This window comes from Anarhichas minor, unplaced genomic scaffold (genome assembly GCF_050575085.1).
Source record: "Anarhichas minor isolate MPS153535 unplaced genomic scaffold, ASM5057508v1 ptg000066l, whole genome shotgun sequence".
Lineage (NCBI taxonomy): Eukaryota > Metazoa > Chordata > Actinopteri > Perciformes > Anarhichadidae > Anarhichas > Anarhichas minor.
Window position 1 is genome coordinate 1,462,501 of NW_027466512.1, and position 15,000 is coordinate 1,477,500.

The 15,000-nt window shown below is 40.9% G+C and overlaps 2 protein-coding genes across 6 annotated transcripts in view; one reads left to right on the forward strand and one right to left on the reverse strand.

The window, feature by feature from the left end:
- The window catches only part of LOC142934029 (CREB-regulated transcription coactivator 2), a 45,710-nt gene extending 35,163 nt beyond the window's left edge, over positions 1-10,547 (reverse strand). For 2 of the 3 annotated variants that reach the window (XM_076078376.1, XM_076078375.1), the window contains exons 1-5: positions 10,355-10,547; positions 7,909-8,010; positions 7,356-7,472; positions 4,456-4,517; positions 1,572-1,640 (exon numbers count right to left, since the gene is read on the reverse strand). In XM_076078376.1, the coding sequence (XP_075934491.1) occupies positions 1,572-1,640; positions 4,456-4,517; positions 7,356-7,472; positions 7,909-8,010; positions 10,355-10,516 (512 nt within the window). In that variant the 5' untranslated portion in view covers positions 10,517-10,547. The remainder of the gene's footprint in view (positions 1-1,571; positions 1,641-4,455; positions 4,518-7,355; positions 7,473-7,908; positions 8,011-10,354) is intronic. The other variant, XM_076078377.1, reaches the window with a different exon arrangement.
- Positions 10,548-12,960: 2,413 nt separating this feature from the next.
- The window catches only part of creb3l4 (cAMP responsive element binding protein 3-like 4), a 14,385-nt gene continuing 12,345 nt past the window's right edge, over positions 12,961-15,000 (forward strand). For 2 of the 3 annotated variants that reach the window (XM_076078448.1, XM_076078449.1), the window contains exon 1: positions 12,961-13,215. The gene's annotated coding sequence lies outside the window, so the exon portion shown is untranslated. The remainder of the gene's footprint in view (positions 13,216-15,000) is intronic. The other variant, XM_076078447.1, reaches the window with a different exon arrangement.

Here is a 15,000-nt window from a genome sequence, read left to right on the forward strand (position 1 = left end):
GATACTCATTAATATGAGGATATATGTACTGTATGCCCTCATGTATCATGTACTATATATGTGTATATACATGTCTGTGTAGATTACCATATAGAACTAGCAGTTTGAATCTGTGTGTGAATCTGTGTGTGGGCAGATCAGTGTGTGTGTGTGTGTATTATTCATCATCAGAAATTCAATCAACTGAAGCAGTGAAGATAAATAGTGTGTGATTCTCTCTGTTCTTATCATGAGTCCACCTTCATCATGTTCTACAGTAATGATATGCTGGTGTACTAATAACACTGTCATATCATTATGAGTGCTTTAACCCTCATGTATGCAACGCAGCCATCAAGAGGACATGAGAGCAAGTAAACACTAACACACACACATTACTCAGAATGCTGAGTCAGTACAATATGTGCCATGGTGATGTAATGAACACATCCATAAGTTTATTAAGCGCCAAATAAACTTTACCAACAGCACGGCATGCAGCGGCTTTCCCGATGTTCTCCGCATCGCCGACACTGTATAACAATGTACCACTCGCAGAACAGCTCAAGGCTGCATCCAGTGTGTGAGAGTCAATGCTCGGCTGCAGCGTGTGGTGTTCAATGTATGGCTCCAGAAGGTCTGTAAATAAATGATTCCTTGTGGGCAGAATGGATAGCGCTCGTATAGGAAGTCATCATGATGTGATAACGGATCTTGGCGATGTGGAAGAACTCTCTCCCTATAAAACGCTAATCTAACTAATATCCTCCTTCATCAGTGGATCTCTGAGGAAGGGAGCTGTACATTAATGCAATAGAGGCTTCTTAGTTTGCTCAGCTGCTTTAATGGATCACCGTGTGTCTCACTTTACATGCATTTCTGGAACTCCCGTATAACCCCCGGTAGATGCGCAAGCGCATTAGACTACCGTATATGACAGGAGCTGCCATGTTTTCCGGGGGAGTGGCAGCTTATCCAGCTACCTTCAGTTAGCCTGCGCTGGAGCAGCTTCAAGCTTATGGATGTGTTGCCATGGTGATTTTGCCAAACTTGCTTCGTGGAACCGAAAAGCCTGATCTACGTCATCTTATCCTGAAAATGATCCGGCTAACTCAGTTAGCCACGTACGAGGAACGGGGCCCTGGTCAGAGTCTGTGTTGCTCACGGATTAAATATCGACTGTAGAGTGACGCTCGGGTCTGAAGTTCAGTTACCGTGGTGATCTAGCCAGGTTAAAAGACTTTGAAAACTAACACACTACTGACCAAACGTCAGAATTTGAGGAGTTGGGAGTGAGAAGGGTTAGGGTACACCTCTCTGGTCTTTACTAGAGTATTTACAGAAGAGCTCAGGTAGAACAATTATAGAAAAGGAGTGAAGGTTTGTGATTGAAAAAAAGGAAGAAAAGCTTCTCTCTTAATCAAGTCAGCCAAAGAAAGAAGTAACAAAATGTCTGATAAGACATATTTTGATTTAGCACAGGACTTCCACTCTAAAGGGGAGCTGGAGGACAGCCAGCAGAAGGAAGGAAAGGGGAGTAAAGGGGAGTAAAGAGGAGGAAGAGGAGGAAGAGGAGGAAGAGGAGGATTCACCTGTTGAGTGCAGTGGTGGGGAGACGAAACAACTGCCTTTTATCCCCGGGGAAGTTTCCGGACCAATTCCTTTTCATGATCGACAAGAACAAAAAGTTATTTCCTCCACCGAGCAAGAACATTGAAAAGAGGAAAAAATGGGGAGAAGAAAAAGAAGAACGTGGGCTTGAAGAACAAGCAAAGGAGGAAGATGAAGGAAGCGAGCAAAGGACAGGAGGCTGGCCTGTTTCCTTGTGGCTGTGTACCAGCTAAAGACTTCAATATCTGCTTCTTCACTTATCAGTGATCTTAGTTTATGATACCACTGATGCATCATCACGAGGTCACAATATCCAAAGAAAAAAAAGGACCTTTATTAAGTGTTGCAAATTAGAGATTAATCTGTCAATTCAATTTAGTTTAGTTTGTATAAAGTCTCATAAAACTGTCAAAGTAGTCCAATACAATGCCTTGTTTGTTTGACCAACAGATAGTTTACTGGAATATAAAAGAGTCCCGACACAGAACATATTGAAGTTAGTCTTCATGGTTTACCTCTGTGCAAAGAGCAGCAGGCCTTTTAATATAGTTTGAACTGTATCTGAGGACATTTATTTTCTAACTTCCTCCCTGTTTACCTCTCGTCTCACACAATGGTGGAATATATTGTTGGGTTAAGTCTTTTTCAATACCAAGACATTTATTCTTCAGCTGGCATGAACACCAAAGAAGAAGAGCTCAGACAAACTTCATCCTGCTGAGCTGCATTTACAAGAACTGGACCTCCAACCTGGCAGGACAACCGCCCGGTTACCACAAACTGTGCTTCTCTTGACGAACCAGAACCAAACATATGAGCGATAACTCAAAGGCAAAGTGCAGGTGGGACGACTCTATGACACTTTTACCAGAAATCTGACGTTTACAAAGATGGCTGTCGGTGGTTGGAGACCTGACAAAGTGACAGCTGGTGGAGCAGAACCCAAACAGTCTTTACTTATCAGACTTTAGGAAACGGTCTCGTGTGTGTTTTGAAGTGGACCTCTGGGACAATGGACCGAGTCTTTCTCAGAGGGTAAGAGTTGTCTTGTTAGAAGAAAATCCAGAAAGAACGCAGGCAGACCAAAATTAATTGACTGGAAACTGGTTGTAGAAAACAGAAGAAAGGCCAAAAGGAATAAAGGGGACAGATTCCCAGAAAGGAGGATGGGCAAATAAACAAAGACTCAGGTTTAAAGACGCCGGATAAAATAAATTCCTGTTAGTTGTCTAGAGGTTAGTGTTGCAGAGAAAAATGAACCGAAGAAGCAGCCTCAGTAGGATCAATGAAAACCTCTGTGAAGTCTCAGTGTCACCTCGTGATTCTGATTCAGTCAGACGTCAGAGGGACAGAGCAGCCGTTAAGTGGAGGTTCAACATGTTGCTCAAGGACACTCCAGCAGGAGGGGAGCGGTGAACTTCAGCTGAAGGACAGTCTTTCTACTAACTGCACCTCACTGTCAAAGTCCTGGTTTAATTTGGTCTCTGCAACCTTCTAACACAAATTAGATCTTTAAAGGTTCTCTATTTAACATCCAGATCATCAATATCTGATCAATACCTATCGTCTATAAACATGTAGAGGAGTATTTAACATCCAGATCATCAATATCTGATCAATAACTATCGTCTATAAACATGTAGAGGAGTATTAAACATCCAGATCATCAATATCTGATCAATAACTATCGTCTATAAATATGTAGAGGAGTATTAAACATCCAGATCATCAATATCTGATCAATAACTATCGTCTATAAACATGTAGAGGAGTATTAAACATCCAGATCATCAATATCTGATCAATAACTATCGTCTATAAACATGTAGAGGAGTATTAAACATCCAGATCATCAATATCTGATCAATAAGTATCGTCTATAAAACATGTAGAGGAGTAAAGTCGACCTGATCAGAGAATGGAGTCTCTCTGTGTTTGTTGTAAGAGCTCCACCTATCAGTGCTCACATAGTCTTTTAGTGCACATGAGCGTGTCTTTTAGTGCATGTGAGCTTGCCTTTTAGTGCATGTGAGCGTGCTTTTTAGTGCACATTAGTGCATGGGAGCGTACCTTTTCGTGCAGGTTAGTGCACATAAGCGTGCCTTTCAGTGCACATTAGTGCATGTGAGCTTGCCTTTTAGTGCATGTGAGCGTGCTTTTTAGTGCACATTAGTGCATGGGAGCGTACCTTTTAGTGCACATTAGTGTGCTTTTTAGTGCACGTTAGTGGACATGAGCATGCCTTTTAGTGCACGTTAGTGCCTTTTAGTACGTGTTAGTCCATGTGAGCGTGTCTTTTAGTGCAGGTTAGTGCATGGGAGCTTACCTTTTAGTGCACTTTAGTGCATGTGAGCGTGCCTTTTAGTGCATGTTAGTGTGCCTGCATGTTAGTGCATGTGAGCATGCCCCACTGGTTAGCTCATTGCTCTGCTCTCATAAGAAGGTTACAGCTGATAATGTTACTTATTAGCACTGTTAGCTGCTAGCTGCTGGCTTAGCCGTCGCCATGTTGAGAGCTGTGTGGAGGCAATAGATATGCTCTGAATTTCGTATTGACCACTTTAAAAGTGAACCTGGTTAAATAAAGATGATATACAAAAAACAGGGTTTCTGCAGATTCTAATAAAACAAATTTAAGACACAAATTAAGACTTGTGTTCTCACACTTCTGTCTTCATCTAATCGACTTGTGTTTTTGTCCTTTTCAACCATCTGAGGCGTCACAAAGGCTTCAGAAAGGTTTTCAGAGCAGAGCAGACTCAAACAAGATGCTTTGGAAATGACAAACAGGCATGCCCATGGACAGCCACGTCTCCACAGAGACAGACGGGTGGGGGGGGGGGGGGGGGGGGGGAAGGACAGTACCTTCTCCAGCTGGTGTCAGGAGGTGGGGACAAGTAGGCGGAGTTATACGGCGAACTGTCCACCTGAGGAGACCATTGGTTAAGGAACAACAAGACAAATTATCCTTTCTCATTCTACTTCAAGTTCCTACATGGAGTTTTTAACTCACGTGTCAAACTCAAGGCCCGCGGGCCAAATACGGCCCGCCATGTCATTTTATGTGGCCCGCGAATCCGCCAGCAAATAAAATAAAAATATTATTATTTTATTTTTAATTTTGGAAAAGAAATGAAGTTAGACTTGAAAATAAAAGTATCCCCATAGTCGAAATTGTGAGATAGCATGTTGTCTGTGTACCGACATTAAAACTATCACAACAGGTGGACAGGAGAGGGAACAGCCCGTAAAGAGGTTTTCCAACAAGTGATTGAGTTGAAAAAGATCGACAAATAATCCCAAAATGTCCACGAAGAGAAAAATTGATGCAGAGGGAAGAAAATGTAATGAAAGATGGGAAAGCAAATACATGTTTGTGCTTCAAGGAGAACAAACGGTCTGTCTTCTGTGTTATGAGGCGTGTCGGTGATGAAGGAATACAATGTACGTCGGCATTTTGACACCAAACACGGAGCTAAATTTAGCCTCCAAGAAAAACATAAAATTGTCCAAGAATTAAAAGGCAGAGTGCAATCACAGCAGAATATATTTACAGAAGCTACAGCCCAGTGCTGCTAAAGGTATGTGAGCAGGTGAGCTCCGATCAGATACAGACTTTTACAAATGTCAGTTTGTGAAGAAACACCATCGCAGACCGAGTTCAGGAACTAGCAGCAATCTAACAACACAGCTAGCTAAGACACGAGCAGGTACTCGTCTTCTTCATTAGCTGTTGATGAAAGCACAGACAACACGGACACAGAGCATCTATCCGTGTTTATAAGAACTGACTCTCAGTGAGGAGCTCTTGGATGTAGCTGCCATGCACGGGACGACGACGGGGACATTAGTGATGCAGAGAGGTGACAAAAATAGCTTTGAACAAAGTTAATGTAATAACTTGTGTTTGATGATATTTGTCTTTGTTATTTTCTTTAAAAGTTTAATAGTTTGATAGAGTAATGTGGGTTTCTTAACCCTAAATTAAAAGGCTTTATGTTATAATAACAGAAATGTGCTTAAATATCATTTTACATTTATATAACTGCATGTACAATATTTTTACACTTGAATAAACAATACTCAAATGCAGAGAAAGTTATTTAAAAATATGTTAGGAGTAGTTACATTTACACCGTCTTACAGTTACAACCGGCCTCTTTATGACCTCCAGAAGCTTCATTACAGAAGTGTAAAGTAAGCAGCAGAGAGTACTCTGGGTGTTGTACTCTGGCCGCTCTGAACATCTCCTCACACAGAGAATACTCTCTGTCTCAACAAGTATCCTGATATCTTGTATTGCTCTGTCTATATAGCTGCATTAGAACACATCAGTGAGCATCAGTGTTGTTCCTTCATCACCATCATCACACTATAGTTTATTTTGACTCAATCTGTGGATTCATCCATCACTGAAAATAGTAGTCACTACTTCCTCCTGTTTATTGATCAAAACTACAGAGATTACTGATTAAACTACATGTGTGTGTCTTTAGTAGGAACCAATGGGCTTAGAGCTGAGAGACGCAGACAGGCTTAGAGCTGAGAGACACAGACAGGAAGACAGACAGGCTTAGAGCTGAGAGACACAGACAGGAAGACAGACAGGCTTAGAGCTGAGAGACACAGACAGCAAGACAGACAGGCTTAGAGCTGAGAGACACAGACAGGCTTAGAGCTGAGAGACACAGACAGGAAGACAGACAGGCTTAGAGCTGAGAGACACAGACAGGAAGACAGACAGGCTTAGAGCTGACAGACACAGACAGGAAGACAGACAGGCTTAGAGCTGAGAGACACAGACAGGAAGACAGACAGGCTTAGAGCTGAGAGACACAGACAGCAAGACAGACAGGCTTAGAGCTGAGAGATACAGACAGGCTTAGAGCTGAGAGACACAGACAGGAAGACAGACAGGCTTAGAGCTGAGAGACACAGACAGCAAGACAGACAGGCTTAGAGCTGAGAGACACAGACAGCAAGACAGACAGGCTTGGAGCTGAGAGACACAGACAGGAAGACAGACAGGCTTAGAGCTGAGAGACACAGACAGCAAGACAGACAGGCTTAGAGCTGAGAGACACAGACAGCAAGACAGACAGGCTTAGAGCTGAGAGATAGACAGCAAGACAGACAGGCTTAGAGCTGAGAGATACAGACAGGCTTAGAGCTGAGAGACACAGACAGGAAGACAGACAGGCTTAGAGCTGAGAGACACAGACAGCAAGACAGACAGGCTTAGAGCTGAGAGACACAGACAGCAAGACAGACAGGCTTATAGCTGAGAGACACAGACAGCAAGACAGACAGGCTTAGAGCTGAGAGACACAGACAGCAAGACAGACAGGCTTAGAGCTGAGAGATACAGACAGGCTTAGAGCTGAGAGACACAGACAGGAAGACAGACAGGCTTAGAGCTGAGAGACACAGACAGCAAGACAGACAGGCTTAGAGCTGAGAGACACAGACAGCAAGACAGACAGGCTTAGAGCTGAGAGACACAGACAGGAAGACAGACAGGCTTAGAGCTGAGAGACACAGACAGCAAGACAGACAGGCTTAGAGCTGAGAGACACAGACAGCAAGACAGACAGGCTTAGAGCTGAGAGACAGACAGGAAGATAGACAGGCTTAGAACTGAGACACACAGACAGGAAGACAGACAGGTTTGAGAGACGAACATGTTGGTTAGAAAAAAAAAATATGAAATAACTTCAGCCTTAAACATTTTGTAGGTTTAGATCTGACAGTAGACTGAAGGATACTTGTCGGTTGCGGTACGGTCGGACTGGTGAGATGAACCGGCGGTCCCTCTGGACTCGCTCCACCAGGCCGTGATGCCGAGTGGACCGGTTGGACTCCAGAGTGGAGGGGAAGGAGCCCTAAATGAAAGAGAAACAGAGATCAAATTGGGATTTTGTTTTAATGTGTGCATTTATTCAACAATTCTAATGTCCCTCACTGGAATAAAAAACAGCAACGTAGAGAAAGAGAGAAACAACAAACAACTCTCTTATCAGAGCTCCACTGGTTTTAACAAATCTATTTCCAAGACATTTTAAGAGAACTCCTGTTGGTTCTATTGCAAGTCCATCATAAAACCATTTACTATGTCCGACTTTGATTTGATTCTTAAAATAATGATCTGGGTTTTTTACAGGTGTAAAACAGAACTGCTGCTCACACAACTTATATCTTACTAACTAACCCTAACGAACCCTAACTAGCCATAACCCTCTTGAGGAACAAGTTGTAGCAGTCAGAAACACAGAAGATGTATAAAAACTACAGAAACACAGAACAGATGGTTCCAGTCACCTGGAAGTCTTGAGGGCTCCGGCCGATCTGGTTCACGTTGGGCAGCGAGCCGCCGTAGTAGAGACCCTGAGTCCTGGAGAGACGGAGCTTCTGGGCCTGAAGCTGAAGAGAAGAACAAGAACATGACGACAACAATACAATGACAACAACACAACCAATCAACTCTTTACCAAGTTAAACACAAACAAACCATCAGCAAGAACTCAAGACATACACTATACGTAAAATACATGAGCATATAATAACAATATTGTACTCGTTAGGGGTGGGAATCCCCAGAGGTCCCACGATATGATTTTATCACGATATTTAAGTCACGATACGATATTATTGCGATTTAAAATATTTTGCGATATGCGGAGTATTGCGATAACATATATTCCGATGGGATTGTCAAGCAGACAGACTAACCAACACTGTCATAAATGTTGCACCTGACAACCTGAACTGTTTGTATTACAGTATACATAGTCCAACTTAACTGAATGCAAACATGTGTGTACTGCTGTACTATTACAGGTATTTTGAACAATGCAACTTGTAAAATAAATGCAGTACAACAATGGGGGATTGCCGACAAAAACCTGGTGGTTGTAACCGACAACGCTTCTAACGTGGGCGTTGCCGTTCAATTAGCGGAATTCCTGCATGTGAAGTGTTTCGCTCACACGCTCAATCTGGCCTCACAACGGGGTTAAATCTGCCAACAGTAGCCAGGCTCATGGGGAGAGAGCGGCGCATAACTGGCTTGTTCAACAGAAGCACGGTGGCAAAACATCCGCGTTTAAATGTGGAAACGCGGACGGCACATTTCTGATTTCTTTCTCCGATGTCTCCATCTTTGTTTTAACCAACTTCCTACCAATCACACTGACCCAGGACCTCTGCTGACCTCACCAAAAAAACACTCAGCACCATCTAGTGGACTGAAAAAGCAATTGATTATATTATTCTAGTATCAAAAAGTTTTGTATTTGTATTTGCAATATTAATAACTTATATAATAAAAGATCGATACTTGGCTTACGTGTATCGATACAATATTGCCACGCAAAATATCACGATACTATGCTGTATCGATTCCCCCCCAGTACTCGTATTGTCCACGGCAGTAATTTAATACCCCGAATCAGATTCTGATTATTAAAAAATATAATCAACAAAACTAACTGCTGACCTCTGACCTTCTTTCACAACATATGAAGTAACGGTCTGTCTGGTACCACACACTTAACTGAGTTAGTTATTGTTAAAGAGGTAAGTTAACGATAACTAACTTAACCGAGTTAGTTATTGTTAAAGAGGTAAGTTAACGATAACAAACTTAACCGAGTTAGTTATTGTTAAAGAGGTAAGTTAACGATAACAAACTTAACCGAGTTAGTTATTGTTAAAGAGGTAAGTTAACGATAACAAACTTAACCGAGTTAGTTATTGTTAAAGAGGCAAGTTAACGATAACTAACTTAACCGAGTTAGTTATTGTTGAAGAGGCAAGTTAACGATAACAAACTTAACCGAGTTAGTTATTGTTGAAGAGGCAAGTTAACGATAACAAACTTAACCGAGTTAGTTATTGTTGAAGAGGCAAGTTAACGATAACTAACTTAACCGAGTTAGTTATTGTTAAAGAGGCAAGTTAACGATAACTAACTTAACCGAGTTAGTTATTGTTAAAGAGGCAAGTTAACGATAACAAACTTAACCGAGTTAGTTATTGTTAAAGAGGCAAGTTAACGACAACAAACTTAACCGAGTTAGTTATTGTTAAAGAGGCAAGTTAACGATAACAAACTTAACCGAGTTAGTTATTGTTAAAGAGGCAAGTTAACGATAACAAACTTAACCGAGTTAGTTATTGTTAAAGAGGCAAGTTAACGATAACTAACTTAACTGAGGTAAGTTAATAGTAACCAACTCTAAGTTACCCTGAGAGAAGTGATGGACTTTAAGAACTCTTTTAACTCTTTAATATGAATCTCACTTGATGGCCGAATCTCTCAGATCATCATTATTAGTTAAACATGTTAGATTAAGTTATTCTTGTTAAATAAATCTGTAGAAATCATCGTGTAAAGAAGTAACAACACACTAAACTCCTCGATGTGTGAACGGAGTTCGGCGGGACGTGACAGCGACGTTCACGTAAACAACGTAACATAGTAAACAACCGAGCCGTCGCAGCTAACGCGTGCTAACTTACGCTAACGACGTAACGGACAAAAACATATCGAACAGAAGCAGACACTTCTCCGAGTTACGTTGTTCTGCACTAACAAAAGTTAGTGAGCAGACAGACAGACAGAGACAGAGACACACACACACACACACACACACACACACACACACACACACACACACACACACACACACACACACACACACACAGACAGACAGACAGACAGCCAGCCCCCCACCCCACAAGGCCTCTCTTCCTCCTGTCTCACCCTGGTGGAGGTGATGTCCATCATGACCTCCTGGAAGGCTGCCGTCTCCTCGGCCTGTCTCTGCGTGTGAAGCGCGATCTTCTCACTAAACTTCCGAGGGTTTGAAGACCCGGACCCGGAGCCCGAGGCGGGTCCTGGTCCACAGCCTCCTGTCGCAGACATCTTCACGGAGCGGACCGGACGACGTGACGTAGTGGAACGATTCACCAGAGAGAAGAAGGAAAGAGAGGAGGTCTCACTCTGGTGGTGCTTCTTCTTCTGCTATATTATAATGTATGATATAAGATAGATTTATATATATATATATATATATATATATATATACAGGATGACTCACTCGAGTATATATATTTATATATAAATATAAATATATTTATATATAAATAAATATATATATATATGTATTTATATATATATATATATATATATATATATATATATTTATAAATAAATATATATATATTTCTCACTCGAGTATATATATATGTATTTATATATATATATATATATATATATATATATATATATATATTTATATATATATATATATATTTATTTATATATAAATATATTTATATTTATATATATATATATATATATATATATATATATATTTATATTTATATATAAATATATATACTCGAGTGAGTCATCCTGTCAAACACAGACGAGCTTTGCTTTTTGTGGAGAAAGTGGCAGCGCGCCCTCTATCGGTGGATCGTAGCTACTGCACACTGACGGGTAGAAATCACACAAGTCAGAGAGTTCATTCTCGTGTTGTGATGGAAATGTGATTCATTATTCCTCCATATTAACGCCAACCCAAGATCTGGAGGTGAGAGTTAAGAACCCTAAACTCCATGTTTATTAACCTAACCTCCACGTTTATGAACCTAACCCTAACCTCCATGTTTATGAACCTAACCCTAACCTCCATGTTTATGAACCTAACCCTAACCTCCATGCTTAGTAACCTAACCCTAACCTCCATGCTTAGTAACCTAACCCTAACCTCCATGTTTATGAACCTAACCCTAACCTCCATGCTTAGTAACCTAACCCTAACCTCCATGCTTAGTAACCTAACCCTAACCTCCATGCTTAGTAACCTAACCCTAACCTCCATGTTTATTAACCTAACCCTAACCTCCATGTTTATTAACCTAACCCTAACCTCCATGCTTAGTAACCTAACCCTAACCTCCATGTTTATTAACCTAACCCTAACCTCCATGTTTATTAACCTAACCCTAACCTCCATGCTTAGTAACCTAACCCTAACCTCCATGCTTAGTAACCTAACCCTAACCTCCATGTTTATGAACCTAACCCTAACCTCCATGTTTATGAACCTAACCCTAACCTCCATGCTTAGTAACCTAACCCTAACCTCCATGCTTAGTAACCTAACCCTAACCTCCATGCTTAGTAACCTAACCCTAACCTCCATGTTTATGAACCTAACCCTAACCTCCATGTTTATGAACCTAACCCTAACCTCCATGCTTAGTAACCTAACCCTAACCTCCATGCTTAGTAACCTAACCCTAACCTCCATGTTTATTAACCTAACCCTAACCTCCATGTTTATTAACCTAACCCTAACCTCCACGTTTAGTAACCTAACCCTAACCTCCATGCTTAGTAACCTAACCCTAACCTCCATGCTTAGTAACCTAACCCTAACCCAACACAGAGTGAGACCATTGGTGCTTCTCTTTTTATGACGTTTCTCTCAGATTCAAACCTGCAGATGATTTATTAGTTTGATCATTAATTAGTTTTTTAGTTCAGTGTGTCTGTGTCTCTGTGTGTGTATATGTGTTTACTTATGGGGCTTTGAATATAAAAATATATAATAATTTACATATAATTGATGTATTTTGAATATTTCTCTTCAAGTGAACCAACTTGTTATATATCTAACTGTTTTATATGTACAAGAATTAAAAAAGAAAAGAAAGCTTTAATATATTTTTGTTTAATTGATTTGACATTTTGATTTAAATTGAATTCCTAAATTATATCCACATATTTTTAACAAGTATATAAAACATGTTTTAGTTTAATTTATGTCTCAAGTGTGAGGAAAGTAAGTTGCATATTTTAAATGTAGAACCTGAAACATTCTCACCGACTTTTACAAAAATACTTTTGCATTTGTAACAACAAAGAGTATTAACAGAGTATTTGTACACTATAGTAAGAGTACTTTTACTGAAGTAAAACATTTGAGTAAATCCACCGCTGACACTAGGGGGCGATATATACTTCTGACGAGCGACAATGAATTACAGAAGAAGAAGAAGAAGAAGAAGAAGAAGAAGAAGAAGAAGAAGAAGAAGAAGATTCTGCAAAAGAACCTCAAAAGTGAATGTTATCAAGTATTATTTATATATCTTAGACTAACTATATAAATATAATAAAATATGAGCCAGTCGTTTTGTGTTGTTTTGTTTCTTATTTATTTTCTTTATTTTTCATTTTATACTAAACTATAAGTACTAGACATCCTGATCCACACTCCAGACCAGTTGGTGGCGGTAATGCAGCAATTCATTGTTCTCCAACCACTAATAAACCTCAAAGAAGAAGAGGAGGAGACAAGGGAAGAGGAGGAGACAAGGGAAAAGGAGGAGGAAGAGGAAGCCGAACTTGTGCAGGCTGCCAGCTGGACTTTGTAAAAGTTTTATTCTTGTGAACCAAAAGAAACCAGCAGCGGGTTGAAGTCGTCCTGGAGACTAAAGTATATAAGTACATATATATATATACATATGTATATATGTAGAGCCTGAAGACCCGGAGGAGTCTGAAGAGGAGCCGCAGGTCTGTGATGAAGAGGACCCACCTGTTAGCACACAGTGAGTGTTTGAGGCTCAGGTCTGATACACACCTGACAGCAGTAAAAGTTCCAAAGGTTCTAAAGTGGAACCTGTTTAACAGTCAGACTGGTTCTACCAGAGGTGTGTGTGTGTGTGTGTGTGTGTGTGTGTGTGTGTGTGTGTGTGTGTGTGTGTGTGTGTGTGTGTGTGTGTGTGTGTGTGTGTGTGTGTGTGTGTGTGTGTGTGTGTGTGTGTGTGTGTGTGTGTGTGTGTGTGTGTGTACCTACCAGGATATCCTCCTCCTGTGTTTAATCACCTGTTGTGTGTTCATGTGTTACTGTAGATGTGTGTGTGTGTGTATTATATATGTATATATATGTATGTTTATATATATTAGGGGTGCAACGGATCACAAACCTCATGGTTCGGATAACGGTTCTTGAGTCACGGTTCGGATCATTTTTCGGATCAGCAAAGAAAAGGGGAGGAGTCAAATATAACTTTGCTTTCTATTTATTAATTAAAGAACTTCAAGAACACTTAAAGAAAAGAACTTTGGGCTATAGTCTTACATGAAAACAAAAATATTGAAGATGTCCAATATGAAACAAAATGAAATAAATAAATAAATAAAAATAAAACATTCAAGAATACTCAATTCTGTTAAGTTTAAGTGCAACATGAGGTATGTTGATGCCCTCTTCAGGGTAGACCGCAGCTAGCTTCCACTGTTTCAACTGAACTGCTCGGCAACAACTTGGGTCTATGTTTACTTCCTGTCAGGATATGTCATTCAAATACACAATAATGTTTACATTACTGTGAAATGGTCTACAACTTTACATTTGTTTTCAAAAAGATGAGAATATCTCCATTGTCTGGGGAGACTCTTGTCCTGGGAGGGTTCCTGGACAAGAGGATGTCGCATGTGTACAGATTGTAAAGCCCTCTGAGGTAAATTTGTGATTTTGGGCTATACAAAAATAAATTGAATTGAATTGAGAGGGTAGACCTTTCTGTGGTGACTGGGATATTACTATTGGGCCTGTCTAGCTTCACTCTGCTGCTTCTGTCAGCACCTGACCCAGGTGTGTGTCTGCGTGACTCTCACAGAGGGGGCGTGTCTACAGCACTTGTCTGCGTGACTCTCACAGAGGGGGCGTGTCTACAGCACCTGTCTTCGTGACTCACAGAGCGGGCGTGTCTACAGCACCCGTCTGTGGTGATGGCAACACAGGATGCCTTAGATAATTCGTCCACAATCCTGATCTTTTCCTCTTCATAGAGGAACCGTTGTCGTATGTTTTTCTTTAAACAACGCCTACACACCGTCACGGTTTAACCCTAACCCTTATCCCGTCATAAGTTACAGGGAAGACAAAATGCTCCCAAACTTGCGACTTAAATGACGCCGGGGGCTTCTGAAGTTCCTCCGCTCGCCATGACTTTCACCGTTAAATGCTTTTAACACGCTCCGTTCACGTGAACACACTACTGCTTTATATCTGTTCACCAGTGGCGGGCCGTGCATTCTATACCTGGGCCTTCAGTGCTGTCCTGCAGCTGAAACACCACCTAATGACCTCATGATGGCGCCACAGCTACGCTTATTTGTTTCTATGATGTAACGATACACGTGTTCGTATTAAACCGTTCGGTACGAGGCTTACGAACCGAACAATACGTTTGAATAATACTAGTGCATTTGGAAAATGCAGAAGCTTAAATTGTGGGAAATATAATGTTTTCGGTGGACTGCGCTCACGTAGGAGACAACGGGCTGTGACCTCTCAACCCGTAACAAAAAAAAACAGCTGAGACTTC